We start from the raw sequence: 24724 nt of genomic DNA, 5'->3' as shown, positions 1-24724 counted from the left end.
CCAATTTTCAACAAAAGGTTGAGATATGCCGAGAAACAACGTTAATACCCCTACACAGGAAAAACAATCAATAGAAATGATCCTTGAAGAAGCTGAGACATTGGGTTCACTAGACAAAGAAGCTAAACCATTTATTTTAAACATGTTCAAGGAGCTAGAGCAACCATGTCTAAAGAATTAAAGGTTTTAAAAAAAATACCTCACTAAAGAGAGAATAGAGATAATATTTTTAAAAGCAGATGGAAGTTCTGTATTTGGAAATTACAGTAACTTGACTAGAGGGACTCAATGTTAGATCTCAGGAGACAGAAGAACCAGTGGGTGTGAGGGTAGGTCAATTCCTAGTCTTGAGGAGAAAAGGGGGAAAAATGAAAAGTGATCATAGCCTCAGAGACCTGTGAGATCCCAATAAACATAGCAACATGCACACAAGGGAAGTCCCAGAAAGAGAAGAGAAAGAAAAGGAGGCAGAATATTTGAAGAAATAATGGCTGAAACTTAATTTCAAAAATGCTAATCTACAAACTCAAAAAGCTCAAAGAACCCCAAGAAGAATATAAACTCAAAGAGATCTAGCCTATACACATTATAATCAAACTGTCTAAAGACAAAACAAGCATCTTGAAAGCAGAAAGAAGTAATCCATCATGTACAAGAAATCCTAATAACATTAACAGCTAGTTTCTCATCAGAGCTGATGGAGTCAGAGGCAGGGATGTGGTAGTCAAGGTGCTGAAAGAAAAATACTGTCCATAAAGAGCATTATATCCAGCACAACTGTCTTTCAGAAATGAAGGACAGATTAAGATGTTCTATTTATTATTACCTATTTGTTACTAAGAAAAACAAAAACATAAAGAGCAACAGTAATGATAACAGCAAACTAAACTTTAAAAACAGTACAAATCTATTTTTTTTGAATTTTTATTTCTCATTTAAAAGTCAACTATATAAAGCTATAATTATAAATCTCTGTTGATGGGCACATAATGTATGAAAATGTGAATTTGTGACAATAACACAAAGGAATAGGGGGAAAGGAGCTCACAGGAGAAAAGATTTTGTATAATACAGGCAGACCTTGTTTTATTGGGATCTGCTTTATTGCACTTCACAGATACTGCATTTTTTACAAAGTGAAGGTTTGTGGCAATCCTGAATTGGGTAAGTCTATAGGCAGCATATTTCTAACAACATATCCTCACTTTATATCTGTCACATTTTGGTAATTGTTGCAAAAATTTCAAATTTTATTCTTAATATATTTGTTATGGTGATCAATGATCATTGATGTTACTATTGTACTTATTTGGGGGTGCCACAAACCACACCAATTTAAGATGGCAAATTTAATATGTGTGTGTTCTGACTGTCCACTACTTATTTCCTCATCTTTTTTCCCTCGGGCCTCCCTCTGCCTGGAAACACAACAATATTGAAATTAGACCAGTTACTAGCCTTAAAATGGCCTCTAAGTGTTCAAGTGAAAGGAAGAGTCACACACCTCTTTCTTTAAATCAAAAGCTCAAAATGATTCCTCTCAGTGAGGAGGGCATAACAATAGCCCAGAGCAGGCCCACAGCTAGGTCCCTTGACCAAACAGCCAAGTTGTAAATGAATGCAAAAGCAAAGTTTTCAAAGGAAATGAAAAGTGCTGCCCCAGTGAACACATGAATGATAAGAAAGCAAAAGAGCCTTATTGCTGATACAGACAAAATCTGAGTGGTCCAGATAGAAGATGAAACCAGCCACCACATTCCCTCACAGCAAAGCCTGAACCAGAGCAAGTCCCTAACTCTCTTCAGTTCTGTGAAGGCTGAGAGAAGCAAGGAAGCTGCAGAAGAGCTGAAGCCCGCAGAGGCTGCTTCCTGAGGTTTAAGGAAAGAAGCCATCTCTATGACTCCAAGTGCAAGGCGAAGCAGATGTAGAACCTGCAGCAGGTTATGCAGTCAATCTAGCTAAGATGTAGTCAGCTACACTAAACGACAATAGCTGGGACTGCCTTCTGTTGGAAGGTGATGCCACCTAGGACTTTAATAGCTAGAGAGAAGAACTCAATGCCTGGCTTAAAAGCTTCAAAAAACAGGCTGACTCTAATGTCAGAGGCTAATGCAGCCATGAAACAAAAAGATGCTTACTCCTTGGAAGGAAAATTATGATCAACCAAGAAAGCATATTAAAAAGCAGAGACATTACTTTGTCAACAAAGGTCCATCTAGTCAAGGCTATGGTTTTTCCAGTAGTCATGTATGGATGTGAGAGTTGGACTATAAAGAAAGCTGAGCACCGAAGAATTGATGCTTTTGAACTGTGGTGTTGGAGAAGACTCTTGAGAGTCCCTTGAACAGCAAGGAGATCCAACCAGTCCATCCTAAAGGAAATCAGTCCTGAATGTTCATTGGAAGGACTGATGCTGAAGCTGAAACTCCAATACTTTGGCCACCTGATGCGAAGAACTGACTCATTTGAAAAGACCCTGATGCTGGGAAAGATTGAAGGCAGGAGGAGAAGGGCACGACAGAGGATAAGACGGTTGGATGGCATCACCAACTCAATGGACATGAGTTTGAGTAAACTCTGGGACTTGGTGATGGACAGGGAGGCCTGGAGTGCTGCAGTCCATGGGATCATAAAGAGTCGGACACGACTGAGCAACTGAACTGACTGAATGCAGCTAACGTTGAGCCAGTACTCAGATTCTGAAAACCCTGGGGCCTTTAACAATACGCTATATAACTCTGCCTGTGCTACATAAATAGAACAAGAAAGTCTGGATGACACCACGCTTGTTGATAACATGGCTTACTGGATATTTTAAGCCAACTGTTGAAACCCACTGCTCAGAAGAAAAGATCCCTTTTCGATGATGGCTCCCTGCCAGCACACACGGTTGCCCAAGAGCTCAGAGGGGAACGCACACCGAGACTCAGGCCGCTCCACACCTGCCGACACAGCAGCCGCACTTCAGCGCCTGGACTAAGCAGTCATTTCAACGTTCGAGACATTATGTAAGAAGTACATTTCCTACGGCTATAATTCCCATCAGGAAGCTTCCACAAGCCCCTTATCCTTATCCATTACAGGGCAGACAGAATGAAAACCATAATCACAGAAAATTAACCAAACTGATCCCATGGATAACAGCCTTGTCTAACTCAATGAAACTATGAGCCATGCCATATAGGGCCACCCAAGACAGACAGGTCATGGTGGAGAGCTCTGACAAAACGTGGTCCATTGAAGAAGAGGATGGAAAACCACTTCAGTATTCTTGCCTTGAGAACCCCAAGACCAGCATGAAAAGGCAAAAAGATAGGACGCTGAAAGATGAACTCCCCAGGTTAGTCGGTGCCCAATAGGCTACTGGAGAAAAGTGGAGAAATAACTCCAGAAAGAATGAAGGGATGGAGCCAAAGTGAAACCAACGCCAGTTGTGGCTGTGACTGGTGATGGGAGTACAGTCTGATGCTGTAAAGAACAATATGGCATAGGAACCTGAAATGTTAGGTCCACGAATCAAGGTAAATCGGAAGTGATCAAACAGGAGATTCAAGAGTGAACATCGACATTTTAGGAATCACTGAACTACAATGGACTGGAACGGGCGAATGTCATTCAGATGACCATTATATCTACTTCTGTGGGCAAGAACCCATTAGAAGAAATAGAGTAGCCCTCATAGTCAACAAAAGAGTCCAAAATGCAGTACTTGGGTACAGTCTCAAACACAACAGAATGATCTCTGCTTGTTTCCAAGGCAACCCATTCAATATCACAGTAATCCAAGTCTAGGCCCCAACCACTAATGACAAAGAAGTTGAAGTTCAATGGTTCTATGAAGACCTACAAGACCTTCTAGAACTAACACCAAAAAAGATGTCCTTTTCATCATAGGGGACTAGAATGCAAAAGTAGGAAGTCAAGAAACACCTGGAGTAACAGGCAAGTTCGGCCTTGAAATACAAAATGAAGCAGGGCAAAGGCTAACAGAGTTTTGCCAAGAGAACGCAATGGTCATAGCAAACACCCTCTTCCAACAAGACAAGAGACAACTCCACACATGAACATCACCTGATGGTCAACACCAAAATTATATTGATTATATTCTTTGCAGCCAAAGATGGAGAAGCTCTATACAGTCAACAAAAACAAGACCGGGAGCTGACTGTGTCTCAGATCATGAACTCTTTATTACAAAATTCAGACTTAAATTAAGAAAGTAGGGAAAACCACTAGACCATTCAGGTATGGCCTAAATCAAATCCCTTATGATTATACAGTGGAAGTGAGAAATAGATTCAAGGGATTAGACCTGACAGAGTGTCTGATGAACTAGGGCTAGAAGTTCATGATATAGTACAGGAGACAGGGATCAAGATCATCCCCAATAAAAAGCAGTGCAAAAAGGCAAAATGGTTGTCTGAGGAGGCCTTACAAATAGCTGAGAAAAGAAGAGAACTGAAAGGGAAAGGAAAAAAGGAAAGATAAAAGCATCTGAATGCAGAGTTCCAAAGAATAGCAAGGAGAGATAAGAAAGCCTTCCTCAGTGATCAATGCAAAGAAATAGAGGAAAGCAATAGAATGGGAAAGACTAGATCTCTCTTCAAGAAAATTAGAGATACCAAGGGAACATTTCATGCAAAGATGGGTACAATAAAGGACAGAAACTGTATGGACCTAACAGAAGCAGAAGATATTAAGAAGAGGTGGCAAGAATATACAGAAGAACTATGCAAAAAAGATCTGAATGAGCCAGATAACCATGATACTGTGATCACTCACCTAGAGCCAGACATCCGGGAATGTGAAGTCAAGTGGGCCTTAGGAAGCATATCTCCGAACAAAGCTGTGGAGGTGATGGAATTCCAGCTGAGCTATTTCAAATCCTAAAAGATGATGCTGTGAAAGTGCTGTACTCAAGATGCCAGCAAATTTAGAAAGCTCAGCAGTGACCACAGACCTGGAAAAGGTCAGTTTTCATTCCAATCTTAAAGAAAGGCAATGCCAAAGAATGTTCAAACTACTGCACAATTCCACTCATCTCACATGCTAGCAAAGTGATGCTCAAAATTCTCCAAACTAGGCTCCAATAGTATGTGAACCGAGAACTTCCAGATGTTCAAGCTGGATTTAGAAAAGGCAGAGGAACCAGAGATCAAATTGCCAACATCTGTTGGACCATAGAAAAAGCAAGAGAGTTCCAGAAATACATCTACTTCTGCTTCACTGACTGTGTCAAAGCCTTTGACTGTGTGGGTCATGACAAACTCTGGAAAATTCTTCAAGAGTTGGGAATACCGGCCCACCTGACCTGCCTCCTGAGAAATCTGTATGCAGGTCAGGAAGCAACAGTTAAAACCGGACATGAAACAATGGACTGGTTCCAAATTGGGAAAGGAGTACGTCAAGGCTGTATATGGTCACCCTGCTTATTTAACTTATATGCAGAGTACATCATGCAAAATGCCAGGCTGGATGAAGCACAAGCTGGAATCAAGATTGCCAGGAGAAATAGCAATAACCTCACATATGCAAATGATACCACCCTTATGGCAGAAAATGAAGAGGAGCTAAAGAGCCTCTTGATGAAAGTGAAAAAGAAGAGTGAAAAATTTGGCTTAAAACTCAGCATTCAAAAAGCTCAGATCATGGCATCTGGTTCCATCACTTCATGGCAAGTAGATGGGGAAACAATGGAAAGAGTGACAGACTAAAATCATAGTCCCTTCAGTGTTGGGACCAGATGGATGCCATGATTTAGTCTTTTGAATGCCGAGTTTTAAGCCAGGTTTTTCACTCTCCTCTTTTATCTTCATCAAGAAGCTCTTTAGCTCCTCTTTGCTTTCTGCCATTAGAGTGATGTCATCTGCTTATCTCAGGTTATTGGTATTTCTCCCTGCAATCTTGATTACAGCTTGTGCTTCATCCAGCCTGGCATTTCGCATGATGTACTCTGCGTGTAAGTTAAATAAGCAGGGTGACACTATATAACCTTGATGTACTCCTTTCCCAGTTTTGAACCAGTCCATTGTTCCATGTCCAGTTTTAACTGTTGTTCTTTGACCTGCATACAGGTTTCTGAGGAGGCAGGTAGGGTGGTCTGGTATTCCCATCTCTTTAAGAATTTTCCACAGTTTGTTGTTATCCACACAGTCAAAGGCATAGTCAATGTTTTTCTGGAATACTCTTGCTTTTTCTATGATCCAACAGATGTTGGCAATTTGATCTCTGGTTCCTCTGCCTTTTCTAAATTTAGCTTGTACGTCTGGAATTTTTTGGTTCAGGTACTGTTGACGCCTGGCTTGAAGGATTTTGAAGACTACCTTGCTTGCAAGTGAGATGAGTGCAATTGTGTGGTAGTTTGAACACTCTTTGGCATTGCCCTTCTTTTGGATTTGAATGAAAGCTGACTTTTTCCAGTCCTGTGGCCACTGCTGAGTTTTCCAAATTTGCTGGCATATTGATTAATGAAAGAAAAAAATATAACATTTCACTTCACTGTAGTGAAAGCAGTGCTTAGAGGGAATTTAGCTGAAAACATAGTAAAAAGGGAGAAAGGTCTCAAATCTATAATCTTCCAGTTTAAGATATTAGACAAAAGACGTGCAGACAGAACCCAAAGCGGGCGGAAGAAAACAAGAGAAGTTAGAGCGAAAATAAATGTAGGCATTCAAGAAAAAAGAAAAACCAACAAAACAATCCCTCTACAGAAATCTGAAAAAACTGACAAACGTGTAGCTAGATCGATCCAGAAAAAAAGATTGAAAATCAGGAAAAGAAGAGGAATTCTAATAACCTCATAGAAATAAAATGAATTCATAAGAGAGTACTATGAATAATTACACACCAACAAAGCTACTAATCTAAATGAACAAATTCCTAGGAAGATAAACTATCAAAACTGTCTCAAGAAGTGGGAGTATAGAAAAGTCTGAGTAGGCTTATGCTATATAAAGACATTGAATTAAAAAAACAAAAATCCCCATGAAGAAACGCTCAGGACCAGGTGACTTCACTGGTGAACTGTACAAAACGTTTCAAGAAGTAACACCAGGCTTTCACAAACTTTTTTAAAAAACAGATGAGGGAAACATTTCCACCTCGCTCTGTGAGGTATTAACCTCATACCAAAACCAGACAAAGGCATCGTAAGACCACTACACAACTATTCTCTTTTATGAGCACAGATGCTAAAGTTATCAACAAAATAGTGTCCAATCAAATCCATCACTGTCTAGAAACCCTCATACACCATGAATATCCCTTATGAATACAGACTCAAAAAGGCATCAAAAGAAAAATACTATCAACTCAAATATACCAGTGCTGAAAAAGTATCATATAGGAACTTCCCTGGTAGTCTGATGGTAAAGAATCTGCCTGCCAATTCAGAGGACGCGGGATGATCCCTGGTCCGGGAATTAAGATCCCACAAGTTGCTGGGCAACCAAGCCCATGCCCCCAGAGCCCATGCTCTGCAGCAAGAGAACCCACCGCAGTGAGAAGCCCGCTCACTGTAAGAACGGCCCCGCTCACCGCAACTAGAGGAAGCCCGCGGGCAGCAGCAAAGACACAGCGCAGCCAACAATAAACGTTACATACCATGACTAAGTGGGGCTTATCCCGGGAATGCAAGATATGTCCAACATATAAAAATAAGTCAGTGTAATACTCCATATCAATAAAAGCGGCAAACACTTGATTATCACTATTAATGGAGAAAAAGAATTTTGAAGATAAAAACAGTAAACACTAGGAGTAGAAGGAAGCTTCAACTATGAGAAGCCCACAGCTGACATGGATGAATGAATGCATGAATGAAAGCTTTTCCCCAAGATCAGAAATGAGGCAAGGGTGTTCAGTCTCACCTCATCAACCCAACATTGTACTAGAGGTTCCACTCAGAACAATCAGACGGGAGGGGATAAAGAGGGTATTTATACAAAAGGAAAAAGTTAATCTATGTGTAGATGACATGATCTTGTATATTTGTGGTTGTTCAGTCGCTCAGTCGTGTCCAACTCTTGGCGACGCCATGGACTGCAGCACGCCAGGCCTCCCTGTCCATCACCAACTCCCGGAGCTTGCTCACACTCATGTCCATTGATTTGGTGATGCCATCCAGCCATCTCATCCTCTGTTGTCCCCTTCTCCTCCTGCCTTCAATCTTTCCCAGCATCAGGGTCTTTTCCAATGAGTCAGTTGATGGCAAAGTAATGTCTCTGCTTTTTAATATGCTGTCTAGGTTTGTCATAGCTTTTCTTCCAAGGAGCAAGTGTCTTTTAATAGAGAAAACCCTAAAAACTCTGCCAGAAAATTATTAGTGCTGTGAAGTTCAGCAGGGTTGCTAGAGTCAAGATCAATATAAAAAATCAACTATTTTTATACACTTGCAATTAATGATTTAAAATGAATTTAAAAGAACAATTCCATTTATTATAGCATTCCCCAAAATACTTGGGAATAAAAATAAAAGGAATATAAAATTCGTACACTAAAAATGACTAAATAGGAATACATCCTGTGTACATGAATTGGAAAACAATATTATTAAAATGGCAGCACTCCCCAAATTATAGGTTTAATGAAATATCTATCAAAATTCCAGTGATTTTTTGACAAAAATTGACAAGGTGGCCCCAAAAAGTTCATATGGAACTTCAAAGGATCCAAAATAGCCAAAGCAATTTTAATGAAGAATAAAGAGGACTCATGCTTCCCAATCTAAAAACTTACTACAAGGCCAGTGTAATAAGGTCAACTGTGGTACTCACTTAAGAACAGACATACAGATCAGTGGAACTGCACTGAGTTGAGAAATAATCCCATTCATTTATGGTCAGTAGATTTCCGTAAAGGCACCAAGATAATGCAAAGGGGAAAAAATAACCTCTTTCAACAAATGGTGCTGGGACAGCTAGATGCTCACTTGCAAAAGAATGAATTTGGACCCCTGCTTCACAACATATACAAAAATTAACTTCTGTGGGTCTTAGATCTAAATGTAAGAGCTCAAGCTAGAAAATATTTAGAAGAAAACAGCTCTAAGTCTGTGCCCGTGGATTAGGTATGACACCTAAAGTACAAACAACTAAGAAAAAAACAGATAAATTAGATTTCATCTTAAAAATTTCATCACAAAATTAAAAACTTTCGTGTACCAAAAACCAGTATCAAAAAGTGAAAAGACAGCCAACAAATGGAGAAAATATTTGCAGATCACTTATCTGGTAAGGGTCTAATATTCAAAATAGAGAACTCCTACAACTAAATAATAAAAAGAAAATTCAGTTTTTTTAAGTGGGCATAAGGTTTTATTTTTTCCAGACTTCTCATTTTGCATTCGGGTAGAGCCGGTCAACAGCAATGTGTTAGTTTAGGTGAACAGCGAAGGGATTCAGCCGCACACACACGTGAGGATGAAATGATGCCATCTGCAGCAACATGGGTGGACCCGGAGACTGCCACACTGAGTGCGGTCAGTCAGACAGGGGAGAGCTATTGTAGGACATCCCTTGTATGTGGAATCTAAAAAGAAAGACACGAATGAACTTACAAAACAGAAAGAGACTGACCAACATAGAGAACAAACTTGTAGTTGCCAGCAAGGAGGGGTGAGAAGGGGTAGTTCGGGAGTCGGGATGGGCATGCACACGCTGCTGAATGTATAACGGTCATCACAAGGACCTACTGCACAGCACGGGGAACTCTGCTCAGGGTTACGTGGCAGCCTGGATGGGAGGGGAGTCTGGGGGAGAATGGAGGCATATGATTTTAATAATTTCTTCAAAAAAGATATGTAAGTGGCCAATAAGCACTTGGAAGAATCTTCAGGGCTTCCCTGGTGGCTCAGTGGTGAGGAGTCTGCCTGCCAGGGCAGGAGACACCCGTTGGACCCCTGGTCCGGGAGGATCCCACGTGTGGCAGAGCAACGGGGCCCGAGCGCCACCCAGAACCGCGGCTTCTGAGCCCACGCTCTGCAGCTCCTGAGGGCAGAGAGCTCACGGCTCTGCAACAAGAGAAGCCGCTGCAACAGAAGCTCTCACACTGCAACGAGGAGCAGCCCTCGCTCGCGGCAGCCAGAGAAGAGCCCAGGCCCCGCTAGCCGCAGCCAGAGAAAAGCCCAGGCAGCATCGAAGACCCGGCACAGCCACAAATGTAAAATTATTCATTAAGAAAAGAAAGGTATGTATCATTATTTGCCATGAGAGAAACGAAATCACACCCACAACGGAAACCACAGCCATTGGGACGGCTATGATTTTAACAGATGATAACAAGCACTGGCAAGAATGTGAAAATATTGGAATACTTTAACACTGCTAATAGGGCTGTAAAATGATGTAGTCCCTTTGGAAAACAGTCTTGCTGCTGCTGCTGCTGTCTCTTCAGTCGTGTCCGACTCTGTGCGACCCCATAGACGGCAGCCCACCAGGCTCTGCCGTCCCTGGGATTCTCCAGGCAAGGACACTGGAGTGGGTTGCCCTGTCCTTCTCCAAAACAGTCTTGACAGTTCCTCAAACAATTAAACACTACCATATGACCCAGCAATTACTCTCCTAGGCATATACACAAGGAGTTGAAAACACATGTTCACATATATAAACTTGTGCATGAACGTTCATAGCAGCACTATTCCTAATAGCCAAAAGTGGCAGCCACCTGAAGTCCACTTACTTATGAATGGATAAACAAACGCGATGCATCTATACAGTGAAACGTTATTCAACCATAAAAAGGAAGACCTTGTACGCGTTACACAAGCATAAACCTTGAAAACGATACACCAGGCGGAAGGCAGGAAGGAAAGGCCACCTGGGGGTGATTCCATTTAGATAGACTGTTCAGAACGGGCAAATCCGCAGAGATAGGGAGCATGTCAGTGCCTGCCACGGGGGTGTGGGCGAGACTGCTCGTGGGCACAGTGTCCCTTTCGGGGGTGAGGGTACTGGTCCCAGGCGGGGCTCTCTCGGCGGGGTGCTGGGGAGACCCTCCTCCTGAGAGGCCACGGCAGGCGCTGGGACAGACAGGCTGCCGGCAGGCCGTGGCTGTGCCTTCCCTAAGAACGGCACTTCTTCAGCTCACTGCTGCCTCTCACTTCCTCTTGGAGGAAAACCGCAGACAGGCCCAGCTGCACCTTTATGGTAAACCGCACGGACCGGCCCTTCCCCCAAGCCCGATTCTGCCAAAAGTACACCCCGGGGCGTCCCGCCTCTCTGCTGTGGTCCGGATCACCGTTTGCTTCCTGAGTTTCAGGATCGCAGCTCACAATAGCATGTCCTGACCATGAGTCATGGGTTCTTTTTTCTTTCTATCTTGAAAATGATTTTGCTCATTTCCCCTACCCTCCGCTTTGCTCTGCCATCTGGCAACTGCTTTTCATCGTGGAAGCCGCCCCCCCCCCCCCCCCCCCCCCCCCCCCCCCCCCCGGTTTCTGCTTTGTTTGCAGTTCGTTCTGAATCCTCAGTAGATAGTAGCTCTGGGAAAGTTCTCGGTGCTCTGCTCGCGGGAGCAGAAGGTGAATCCAGCAGGTGCCTCAGAAGCGTCTGCTGGTGAAGGAGCTGCACCACGCCTGCGTGTAGGCCTGGCCCCTGTCTCTCTCGGGCTGATCTGAATCATCTCGGCAGGAAGCAAGATGTGCATTTCTGAGATGATTTCTGCTTCCCTGGGGCGGCGGCCGTGGCCACATCCGGAACCGCGTGGCGCCGCCAGCTCACCCCTCCTGGGTCTGCGCCAGCATCTGGTGGGAGAGGTCCCCGTTCTGTTCCAGGGGGACCTCCCGGGTTTCCTCGGGAATCCTGATTTGTGTCTGCAAATTCCCTGCAGGCCGGCCTGATTCATTTCAGGCCTTTGCAAGCAGGCAGTGAGTCAGTGGGTCTTCACTTCTTTCCCACGTGAATGATTCAACACACATTCCAGGCAGAAGAAAACCGGCGCAACAAGGTCAAATAAATAGGCGAGGTCTGTGTGGGGAAGTGCAAACCAGGAGGCCAAGAAAGCAACGGCCAGTCTGACGCTAGGATCTGTGCTCTTTATTATCCTGCCTGAGAGCCAGAGAAGGGTCCAGAAGGCCACACTGTGGGAGACGGGCAAAGATTCTCATTTTTCGCTTTGTATAATTATAATAACAATTAATTATATATTATATATATATGCACATATTGCTTTAAAACACCTAATTTATAACGGAGATGAAACTAGCTATATCTTGAAGCGGCAAATCACATAAAACTAACTATCCATTTTCTTTAAAAAAAAAAAAACCTATCCATTTTCCACTTTAAAAATGATCTGAGATAATTACTAGGCATAGAGTCAAAACAACTCGGAAATGTTGGACACAGGAATACCGACACCAGTGGCCTGAAAACGGTCTTCACACACTAAATACGATCTTACATCTACAGTTCACTCTGTGGGAGGTCCTGCTCTGGCTGTGGTGGGCTCGCCAAAGACACCTGTCCAGTGACTGGATAAAGTCTGCATGTGCCAGCCCCAGGTCGCTCCGGCCACCTGTCTGCAAGGAGAAGGCCCTAAGTTCACAGCATTGCTCCATCCCTCACAGCTGGGCAGCCAGAAGGCGCTTGCCCAGAGCCAGCGTGATTTATTGACGTGCCTGGAATCCCTGGATGTGACACACTGTGCCCAGGAATCCTATTACTCATCTGTTCCCATCGCTGCCCTCTCTTCAGCACTTTTTCCAGCCTCTCTCTCTGGGGCACAGCCCTCTTTCTTTCCAGTTATGCTGAGGCCTGCCTGACACATTCCGATCACTAGCAGAAAGGCAGATTTGAGAAAAGCTTTCCCTCTGTTTTCAAAAGCTGCCTCAGGCTCCACATTGCTGGGGCCGCTGGTGGCTGTGGCCTGATTGGTCTGAATTCTGGCCACCGGCAGGGAAAAGTCCCCACGGCAGCCATTCTAAGATGGCTTTTGCTTTGAGTGTTCTTACCCTCGATAATGTTTGAGGCTTGTGAAATACCCGTATATGCTGGGAGTCACTTGATCAACAAGAAAAAGCACACACAACACACAGAACTAGCCGTCTTGTGGACATGTGAAATATAAGCTGACGTTTATTTTTGTTTGAGCTCTTAAAACAATTGTGTGATGAAAGATCTGCTGGGGGAAGAAATGGCTTGAAAAACAGAAACGAGAGTATAAAATACCAGAAAATACCTCACTAATTTCCACCTAAGAAGGAAAGACCCTGGCGCAGCCTGTCTCCCTACCTCCTTCCTGCCTCCCAGATGGGCTCTGGGGCAAAGAGGAGGTCCTACTGCCGTGAGCTTCAGCCTGTGCCCGTGTGTGTATGTGGGGGGGCGTTTCCCACACCCCTAGTCCTTTTCATACAATCGCCCGTAGAGAGCTGCCGTCACCAGCCCAGAGGACAGTCCCCTCTTCTTCAGGAAATAATGATCACTCTCCCAGCCCAGCTGGTCAGGGGTTTCCAGCGTCATCCCTGAGGTCAGAAGCATTGGAAAGATATAAGAAGTACTGAAGTTCCCCCACAGGTGAAACTCGAACATCCCCGTGGCCTCTGTGATCTCCTGCCCACACGTGTCAAAGCCAAGACCCCCACACTTGACCAGGGCACAGACTTGGACATAGTAGGTGCCATGCACGGTGTGAAGACCATCGAAGACCCCCAGGGCATACAGCTCCTGGGACACGGTGGGCCTCTGGTAAAGCAGATGACAGCAGAGGCCGTTTGCACAGACGTGGACGTGGCCGTCCCTTCCCCACACGGGAACCAGGGTGAAATTGTCATACATCATCTCAGAGTTAAACGTGGGAGAGGCATTCGTGGTTGATTTGGGGGCCGCATCACAACGGACGTCCTGGGCATCCTTCTCTGAGTAGGGATCCCCTGCCAAGAGTTCTAAAAACTTCCTGTGGAATGGGTCCGTTTTCCCTGTGGCATTCCCTGTACTGACGAGACCCGGTGGGTTTTTGGCTACCTCAGCAACTATGAGGTGACCTTCAGGGCTTTCCATGTCGTGGTGCCAAGAGGACTTCAGAGGGCTGTGTATGCCACTTCCCGTCATCCCCAGAGATGGGTGGTGGGTGTTCGCAGCCAGAAAGTTGATGCCAAAGGCGATGGCGAAACCTCTCTGAATCTGAATGGCTGCCAAGAGTGGGAGCTGGTTCATCCAGGCAGTCGGATACACAACGTGCTTCACCTCAGAGTCTCGGAGGAGCCTGACAGCAGGGTCAAAGAACAATATGTCAAAGCAAGTGAAGACGCCGAACTTGCCAGCGAAGGGGGTGTCGAAGACTGTGTGGTCCACCTCCAGAGGGGTGTCGAACGCTGCCTCAAAATAGAGGTTATGTTTGCGGTAGCGGTCAACCAGGGTTCCATCACTGCTGAACACAGCGTTCGTGTTAAACTGGTATCTCCCGTCACTCGGGCACCCTGGGTCACTGCTATGACAAGGCTGCTTTGTCCCAAGATTGGCCACCAGGAACATCTGTCCCTTCACAGCCATGCAACTCAGGCGCTGGAGGACCTAGAGGGGGAAATAAAAGTCTCAACGAAGGAAGTTTTAAACCCTGCCTTCTTCTTATAATCTTACAGCAGTACCTGTATTATGTCCATAATATATAAACAGCTAACACAAATCAATAAGAAAAGAGTACCCACCACTGAAAGCACGCAGAGAATATGAACAAGCGGGCTACAGATGAACAAATACAAATGGCCAACAGACACCTGAGGAGACGCTCAGTCTCTTTAGTAGTAAGGACATACAGATTAATATGATAATGAGGTGTCATTTCTCACCTCCATAAGACTGGCAAAAATTAAAAAGACTATTCTATCTCTCACTGACCAAAGGATGGGCAAACAGGCACTCATGTGCTGTTACTGGGGATGCAAAGTGCAACAAAGTCCTTTAAAGGGAAAACACCGTGCTCTTGAAAAAATAATTTTAGATGTTTATCCTGGCCGGGGGGTCCAATCAGTGTGGCAGAATAGGGGGATGTGGAGCTCACCTCCTCACACATACACATCAAAATACACCTCCATCTTGAATAATTCTCACAAAATACCCGCTGAATGCTGGCAGACCATTTTAAACACCCAAAATCATAAGAGAAATCTCCACACACCGGATAGAATGAAAGAAAAAAAAGCCGGGGTGGGGGTGGATTGGGACGGGACTTGCACCCCTAAGAAGTAGCTGTGAAAGAGGAAAGGGTTGCATACCCTGGGAAGCCCCTTCACCAAGACAGAAAGGGACAGTCCAGCCACCAGCCTGCACTAGAGACATGCATGCACCGATGTCTGCAGCAGGGCTGGGTGCTGAAACTCAGGCTTCAGAGGACAGCCCGAGGGCCAGGACCGCAGAGGGCTGCACGCAGACAGCCTGATGGGGCTGCAGCACGGTGGGGGGCAGGGGTGTATGCGGAAGAAGCCTGGGCCGGCCACAGAAGTGAAGAGCCTTTGTTAACAAACGTGCAAGGCGAGGGTGGGCCTGCCGTAGGAGCCTCAGTCTTGGCACACTCATGGAGGGCTTGCACCCCCATCAAAACCCCACTGTGAACGCACACCGCCCAGAGGGGTGGGAGGGGTGGGCCCACCACAGCAGCCTCCGTCTCCCTGGGCGCTGATGACAGCGTACCTCTGCAAGCTCTGCGGGAGCGCCCGTGGTCGCCCACGTGTAGTGGCAGGAATCCGAGCCCTCCCCCTGCCACTGTGCGGGTCACCCCACCACTGCCCGCTCCGTAAGCTCAGCGCCCCGGGACATCCCAGGGGGCAGCTCCCGGGCCTGGGACGGGTCCGGCCTTAGCGGCCGTGTGCTTGTGGGGACATGCACACGGGGCCCGGCAGGGTGCGGCTTGCTTTCGCAGGTCCCGCAGCAGATCCAGGTGTGCAACTACTGTGCTCGGGATGCCTGACTTCAGCGGAGCTGCGCTGGCCTTGTGAGAACGCCACCCGAGGGACACCAGGGCAGGCTGCCCGTGTTCCCGTGGTTGAGAAGGGACGGAGAGCAGTGCCAAGAGCAGAAGGCTTTGTACGCCTGCGCGACAGGTGACAGGTGACACCACGGAGCACACTCAGGAAGGACAGTGCTGGCAGAGGAATACTTAGTGGCTCTCTCCCAGCAGGAGTGCTCCAGCCCCCCTCAGCTCCCCGGCTCCCTCACACCCCAGCTCAGAAATGGGTCTGGGGGCTTCTGTCCCAACAGCTCAGGAGCAGATCTGGCCCTCAGTGGGCAGTGACAACCACTGAGCAAAGAGGAGGCCCTGCTCAACGTCCAGCGCAGGCTCTGGTCACCACGACGCCTGTCATACCTCCTATCCAGGGGATAATGACCAATATAGACCTAGGGAAGAACAGCAGGCATCTATACCAAAGACAGCCCTCACACCAAAAATACCAAACCCACATAGGCTACCCAGGGAGGCTACCCCATAAAGCTAGACTAGACCTCCAAGACCACAGCAGATCACTGTTTCTCCTAAACTCACAGAGCAAGAGAAATATAAGTCAAATACAGTGGAGGAACCATTCCCAATTAAAAGATCAAGAGAATTCCCCTGAAAGAACAAACAATGAAACAGACCTCATCAGCCTAATATACACTGGATTCAAGAAGGAGATAATGAAAATACTGAAGGAATTAAGAAGAGCGATTGATAAAAATGCAGATTACCATAAAAAGGACCTAGAAGCTATAAAGAGGAGCCAAGAAAAATTAGAAAACTCACTTGTCCAGACAAAAGCTGAGCTAAAGGCAATGAATAGCAGATTAAATAATGCAGAAGAATGAATAAATACTTGGAAGATAGAATAATGGAAATCACCCAATCAGAAGGGCAGACAGAAAGTCAAATAAAAAGAAAAAAAAATGAAAGCAACGTAAGGGACTATGGGATACTATGGGCTTCCCAGACAGCGCTAGTGGTAAAGAGCAATGCAGGAGACACAAGAACCATGGGTTTGATCCGTGGTTGAGTAGATCCCCTGGAGAAGGGCATGGCAACCCACTCCAGTATTCCTGCCTGGAGAATCCCATGGACAGAGGAGCCTGGCAGGCTACAGTCCACAGGGTTGCAAAGAGTCGGACACAACTGAGCGACTGAGGACACGTGTGCACACGGGATAATATAAAGTGTGCCAATCTAAGCATAATAGAGACTCCAGAAGGAGAAGAAAAACAAAATGGGATCAAAAATTTCTTTGAAGAAATTATGGCTGAAAACTTCCCAAAACGAAAGAAACAAATATCCAGATATAGGAAGCAAAGAGAGTCCCAAACGAGGCGAAAGGAAACAGACCTGCACCAAGACATTCTATAATTAAAATGACAAAAGTCAAAGATAAAGAGAGGATTCTAAAGGCAGCAAGAAAAAAACAGAGTTAATTACAAGGGAACCCCCTAAGGCTATCAGCTGATTTCTCTACAGAAATGGGCTTCACTGGTGGCTCAGAAGGTAAAGCATCTGCCTGCAATGCTGGAGGCCTGAGTTCAATCCCTGGGTCAGGAAGACCCCGTGGAGAAGGAAATGGCAACCCACTCCAGTATTCTTGTCTGGAAAATCTGAGAGATGAAGAAGCCTGGTGGGCTACAGTCCATGGGGTTGCAAAGAGTTGGACATGAGTGAGCAACTTCCGTTTCTTTCTTTCTTTCTCTACAAAAAAGTTGCAGGCCAGAAGGGAGCAGTAAGATACACTCATAAAAGAGTCTTAAGAGTTTTAAAAAAGTCTTAAAAGGGAAAAATCTGTACTTCCCTGGTAGCTCAGCTGGTAAGAAATGTGCCTGCAATGTGAGAGACCTGGGTTTGATCCCTGGGTTGGGAAGATGCCCTGGAGAAGGGAACGGTTACCCACTCCAGTATTCTGGCCTGGAGAATTCCACGGACTTCAGTCCATGGGGTCGCAAAGAGTCAGATACGACTGAGCGACTTCCACTTTCACTTTTCACAGGATAGTCTACCCAGCAAGATTATCATTTAGAATAGAAGGAGGGATAAATAATTTCTCAGACAAGCAAAAAACTAAGAGAATACAGCAATACTAAACCTACCCTAAAGGAAATATTGAAAGGTCTTCCCTAGATAGAAAAGAAGCAAGAATCTATGGAAAAGAGAAAATCACAACTGGAAAGTAAATCACTTCAATAAACTATTATACAGGTTTTTTAAAAAAATCAAAAATTTTGTGAAGGCAATGAACAGCAAAAGAATAAACATGAAGATGAAAAAGAGGACATGAAAATCATAAAATGTTGGGGAGGAGAGTAAGAAAAAGTAGATTTTTTTCTCTGAATGTGTTTCAACCCATGTGACTATAAGTCTAATGCAAGGAGATGTAGGAAGGGGTTAATATACTTGAAAAACAGGGTGACCACAAATAAAAAACATACAATAGAGTCACAGAAAAACAAAAAGAGAACATAAGTATAACACAAAAAGAAAATCATCAAATCACAAAAAGAAGAAGAAAAAGGAACAAAAAAGAAATTAAAAAGTCAACTAGAAAATAAAGTCTACAATGGCAATGAATACATATCTATCAATAATTACCTTAAATGTCAATGGACTAAATGCTCCAATCAAAAGAAAGAGTGGCAGATTGGGTTAAAAAAAAGTGCTTACAATATCCTGCCTACTAGAGACTCATTTGGGCTTCCCTGGTGGCTCAGAGGTTAAAGCATCTGCCTGCAATGCAGGAGACCTGGGTTCGATCCCTGGGTTGGGAAGATCCCCTGGAGAAGGAAATGGCAATCCACTTCAGTATTCTTGCCTGGAGAATCCCATGGACGGAGAAGCCTGGTGGGCTACAGTCCACAGGGTTGCCAAGAGTCAGACACGACTAAGCGACTTCACTTCACTAGAGACTCATTTTAGGACGAAGGACAAACACAGATTGAAAGTGGGCGATGGGGACTTGCCTGGTGGTCCAGTAGTTAACACTCCTCGCTCCCAGTGCAGGGGCCCAGGTTCGATCCCTGGCTGGGGAACTAGATCCTGCATGCTGTGACTAAGACCCACCACAGCCAAATAAAGATAAGTTAAAAAAACTGAGGGGATGGGAAAATATATTTTATGCATATGGAAATGACAAGAAAATGAGGGTCACGATATTCATAGCAGACAAAATAGATTTTAAAACAAGGACCATAAAGAAAGATAAAGAAGGACACTATATAATGAGAAAACAATCAGTACAAGAAGAGGATATTACACTTGTCAATATATATTCACCCAGTATAGGATCACCGAATGTTTAATGCATAAAACAAATGCAGACATAAAGGGAGAAACTGACAGGAATACAATAGTAGTAGGAGACTAACAGCTCACTCACATCAACGACAGATCTTCCAGACAGAAAATCAATAAGGCACAGCAATCCTAAATGATACAATAGAACAGTTAAACTCAATTGATATTTTTAGGACCTTACATTAAAAAAAAAACCAAAAACATTCTTTTCTAGTGCACATTGAACATTCTCTAGGATTGACCACATACTAGGGCACAAAATAAGCCTTAAGAAATGTAAGAAGACATAAATTATTTCAAGCGTCTTTTCTGACCACAATGGCATGAGATTAGAAATCAACCACAGAAAAAGAAATGAGGAAAAAAAAAAAAAAGGTTACATGGAGACTAAACAACATGCTATCAAAAACCAAAGGGTCAATCAATTATGAAATCAAAGAAGAATCTTAAAAATACCTTGAAGCAAATGACAATGAAAACACAGCCATACAAAACCTATGGGATGCAGCAAAAGCAGTCCTTAGAGGGACATTCATAGTGATACAGGCCTTCCTGAAAGTCAGAGGCTCCCTGGGTGGCCCAGGGGTAGGGAGTTCACCTGCCCGTGCAGGAGACACGGGTTCAATCCCTGGTTCACAGAGGATCCCACATCCGTGGAGCAACTGGGCCTGTGGGCAACAACTATTAAGCCTACGCTCCAGAGCCCGGGAACTGCAACTACTGAGCCACGTGCCACAGCTGCTAAGGCTGCACGCCCTAGAGCCCAGGCTCCACAGTCAGAGAAGCCGCTGCAGTGAGAAGCCTGCACGCTGCAGCAGAGAGGAGCCCCTGTTCACTACAACTAGAGAAAACCCACAGCAACGGGATCCAGCACAGCCAAAAACAAAGAAATAAAATTTTATATATAGCCCCTAAAGGCATTAGAAGGAAGGAAATAATAAAGATGAGAGAGGAAATAAATAAAGATTAAAACAACAACAGAAAAAAAATCAATAAAACCAAGACGTGGTCTTTTGAAAGGCTGAACAAAATCAACAAATCTCTAGCCAAGCTCAACAAAAACAAAAGAGAGAGAGAGGACCCCAAATAAACAAAAGAAGGAAAAAGAAGAAATAACAACTGATACCACAGAAATATAAAAGACCAGGAGAAAATACTATGAACAATTATGTGCTAACAATTCAGACAACTTAGATGAAATGGACAAGTTTCTAGAAACATACAGCCCACCACAACTGAAGCTAGAAGAAATAGACAATTTGAACAGACCAATCACAACAAGTGAAATCAAAGACACTCTAGGAAGCCACCCTCAGCCTGATACTAAAACCATAGCCACTACCAAAAAAGAAAAGTACAGGCCAATATCTTTGATGAATATACATGGAAAAGTTCTCAACAAAATATTAGCAAACTGAATCCAGCAACACATAAAAAAGATCATATACCACAAGTGGGCTATTCATCCTAGGGTCACAACCCTGAGTCACAGGATGGTTCAGGGTACGAGGGTCACAACCCAGAGTCACAGGATGGTTCAGGGTACTCAAATCAACATGTGATACATCACACCAACCAGAGACAAAAACCACAGAAAGAGCTTTTGATAAAATTCAACATCCATTCATGAAAAAAAACTCTCACCAAAGTAGAGATGAGAGAGAGAGGAAACATATCTCAACTTAATAGAAGCTACTTATGACAAACCCACAGCCAATATAACACTCAATGGTGAAAAGCTGAAAGTCTTCCTGCTAAAATCTGGAACAAGACAAAAATGCCCACTCTTACCACTTGTATTCAGCATAGTATTGGAAAGCCCTAGTAACAGGAATGACAAGGAAAAAAAAAAAGGCATCCACATTGGAAGGGAAGCGGTGAAACTGTCATTTTATGCAGATGACATGATTCTGTTTACTGGAGTGGGCAGCCATTCCCTTCTCCCAGGGATATTTCCGACCCAGGAATCGAACCCAGGTCTCTTGCATCACAGGCAGATTCTTTACCTCTGAGCCACCAGGGAAGCCCAATACTATTAAAAACAAACAAACAAACAAAAAACAAAACCCTAAAGATCCACACAAAAACTACTAGAACTGATAAACAACTTCAGTCTGGTAGCAGGATACAAGATTAACGTACAGAAATCAGTTGCATTTCTCTACACTGAAAATACATTATCCAAAAGGGAATGTAAAAAAAAAAAAAAACTCTTTTAAAATTGTTTCAATAAAATAAAAATACTTAGGAATAAACGTGACCAAGGGGTCAGGAAAGACATATGCTGAGAATTATAAAACATTAAGAAAGAAAACTAGAGATGATTTAAAGAAATGGAAAGATATTCCATGCTCTTATATTGGAAGAATTAATTTTGTTAAAACGGCCATACTATCCAAAGCCATCTACAGATTTAATGTGATCCCTATCAAATTATTCATGACATTTTTCACAGAACTTGGACAAATAACCCTAAAATTTGTATACAACCATAAAAGACCCAGAATTGTCAAAGCAATACTGAAGAAAAAGAATAAAGCAGGAGGCATAACCCTCCCACACTTTAGACAAGAGTACAAAGCTATAGTAATTAAAACAGTGTGGTCTTAGCACAAAAATAAACACGGATCAGTGGAACAGAGAGAGCCCGGAAATAAACCCACTTGCTGCTGCTTCTGCTGAGTCGCTTCAGTCATCTCCAACTCTGTGCGACCCCATAGACGGCAGCCCACCAGGCTCCCCCGTTTCTGGGATTCTCCAGGCAAGAACACTGGAGTGGGTTGCCATTTCCTTCTCCAACGCATGAAAGTGAAAAGTGAAAGTGAAGTCACTCAGTTGTGTCCGACTCTAGTGACCCCATGGACTGCAGCCCACCAGGCTCCTCCATCCATGGGATTTTCCAGGCAAGAGTACTGGAGTGGGGTGCCATTGCCTTCTCCGAAACCCACTTACTTATGGTCAACTAACCTTCGACAAAGGAGGCAAGAATATACAACACAGAAAAGACGGTCTCTTTAGGAAGCAGTGTTGGGGAAGTTAGACAGCCACATGTAAGTAAATCAATGACCTTCACACCACACACAAAGTAAACTCAAAACGGCTTAAAGACTTAAATATAAGACATGACGCCATAAAACTCCTAGAAGACCACGTAGGCAAGCATTTCCTGACATGAATTGTAAACCAATGTTGTCTTAGGTCAGTCTCCCAAGCTGAGGGGAAAAAAGCAAAGTCAGACAAATGGGACCTAATCAAACAGCTTTTCTACAGCCAAGGACACAATACAAAAAGTCAGCCTACGGACCAGGAGAAAATATTGCCAATGATGTGACAGACGATGGCTCAATTTCCAAAATACACAAACAGCTCATACAACGGAACAACAAGAAAAACCCAATTGAAAAATGGCCAGTAGACCTAAATAGACATTTCTCCAAAGAAGACACATACAGATGGCCAACAGGCACATGAAGAGATGTTCAAGATTGCTAGTTATTAGAGACAGGCAAATCAAAACTGCCTCACTCCAGTCAGAATGGCCATCATTAAAAAGTCTACAAACAACTGCTGGAGAGGGTATGGAGAAAGGAGAACGCTCCAACACTGGAGGTGGGAATGCAAATTGGCACGGCCACTGCGGGACACACTATGGAGGTTCCTCAAAAAACCAAAGGGACTTCCCTGGTGGCCCAGCGGTTAAGACTCTGCCTTGCAATGCAGGGAATGCGGGTTTGATCCCTGGTTGAGGAACTAGGATTCCACAGGCCACGGAGCAACTACTGTGCCATGACTAGTGAGCCCGCGAGCTGCAACTAGAGAGTCTCTGTGCTGCAAGGAAAGGTCCCGCCGGACACAACAAAGATCCCAGGTGCAGCAGCCAAGACCCAGCACAGCCAGAGGACCCAGCAAGCCCACTCCTGGGCATGTACCTGGAGAAGACTAATCCCAAAAGAGACACACTCCCCCGTGTTCACAGCAGCGCCACACACAATAGCCAAGACGCGGAAGCAACCTAAGCGCCCACTGACTGACAGAGGGATTAGGAAGATGTGGTGCGCATACACAGTGGGAGGTCACACAGCCATGAGAATGGAGTAATGCCATGGACAACAACAGGGATGGACTCAAGAGATGATCAGAGTAAGTGAGGTGAGTCAGAAGGAGACAGATAAGCACCACACGCTATCACTTTGATGCGGAATGTAAAATAGGACTCAGACGAACTTATCTATGAAACAGGGCTTCTCGCGTGGCCCAGATGGTAAAGCGTCTGCCTATAATGCGGGAGAGCAGGGTTCCATCCCCGGGTCGGGAAGATCCCCTGGAGAAGGAAATGGCAACACACTTGAGTGTTCTTGCCTGGAAAATCCCACACATGGAGGAGCCTGGTAGGCTACAGTCCATGGGGTCACAAAGAGTCGGACATGACTGAGTGGCTTCACTGGATGACACAGAAACAGGCTCACAGATACAAAGAACAGACTTGCAGGGGCTGGGGAGGTGGGGTGCGGGCTGCAGGAGAGCCGGGGAGGTGGGGTGCGGGCTGCAGGAGAGCCAGGGAGGGGGGCTGTGGGCTGCGGGAGAGATGGGCTGGGAGTTTGAGGTTAGCAGATGGTGGCCGGGGAGGTGGGGTGCGGCTGCGGGAGAGATGGGCTGGGAGTTTGAGGTTAGCAGATGGTGGCCGGGGAGGTGGGGTGCGGCTGCGGGAGAGATGGACTGGGAGTTTGAGGTTAGCAGATGCAAACTGCTGTCTATAAAATAGACAGATGAGGTCCTACGATACAGCACAGGGAACCATATTCAACATCCTGTGATAAACCAACACGAGAAAGAACATAAAAAACGGCGTATGTGTAAGTGAACCACTTTGCTGTACAGCGGAAATTAACACACGGTGAATCAACCATACATCAACGAAAAAACTTTAAAATAAAAACGATGTCAGTATCTGCTGGATGCATAGACAAGAATATATTAATAGTTGGAGGTGCATCCAATCATTTATAGTTTTCTCTAGAAAGCAGGGTAGGATGGGGCATGGGGCGTGCTGAAGTGGACTTGCATTTTTTTAAGTTTTTACAATAATTTTATTTATTGATTTTTGGTTGTGCCGGGTCTTTGTTCCTGGGAGCCCTTCTCTCCGGCCGCAGTGAGTGGGGGCTACTCACTCTCTGGCGGCGGTGTCGGGCGTCTCGTTGTGGGGGCTTCTCTTGCCATGAAGAGGGGGTTCCGGGGGGCTTGGCCTTCGGTAGCCGCGGTCCCCAGGCTCCGGAGCGCTGGCTCAGAGGAGGAGCTGCTCCGCAGCACCATGGGGTCTTCCTGGACCAAGATTGAGCCTACGTCTCCTGCAGCTGGATCCTTTACCACTGAGCCACTGGGGAAGCCCCGCTTTTTTAACTTCTGTTTGGTCTGTTGTTCTAGCACATATTCATGCATTCCTTGGTGACTGAAAACCACAACGAGCCTCAGGTGAGTAAAGGCCTCGTAGTAG

General features: G+C 44.9%; 1 protein-coding gene across 7 annotated transcripts in view; it reads right to left on the bottom strand.

The window, feature by feature from the left end:
* Nucleotides 1–9298: 9298 nt before the first annotated feature.
* Nucleotides 9299–24724, bottom strand: part of BTD (biotinidase) — a 43983-nt gene continuing 28557 nt past the window's right edge. For 5 of the 7 annotated variants that reach the window (XM_006048725.4, XM_006048726.4, XM_025294152.3 and 2 more), the window contains exon 4: nt 13056–14507. In XM_006048725.4, coding sequence (XP_006048787.4) covers nt 13335–14507 — 1173 coding nt within the window. In that variant the 3' untranslated portion in view covers nt 13056–13334. Of the gene's footprint in view, nt 9529–13055; nt 14508–24405; nt 24680–24724 lie in introns of those variants that run through there. The other 2 variants (XM_044948659.2, XM_044948664.2) reach the window with 2 other exon arrangements.

This window comes from Bubalus bubalis, chromosome 1, assembly GCF_019923935.1.
Source record: "Bubalus bubalis isolate 160015118507 breed Murrah chromosome 1, NDDB_SH_1, whole genome shotgun sequence".
Lineage (NCBI taxonomy): Eukaryota > Metazoa > Chordata > Mammalia > Artiodactyla > Bovidae > Bubalus > Bubalus bubalis.
The sequence above is the reverse complement of the archived record's forward strand: the minus strand, read 5'-3'. Positions and strand labels throughout refer to the sequence as shown.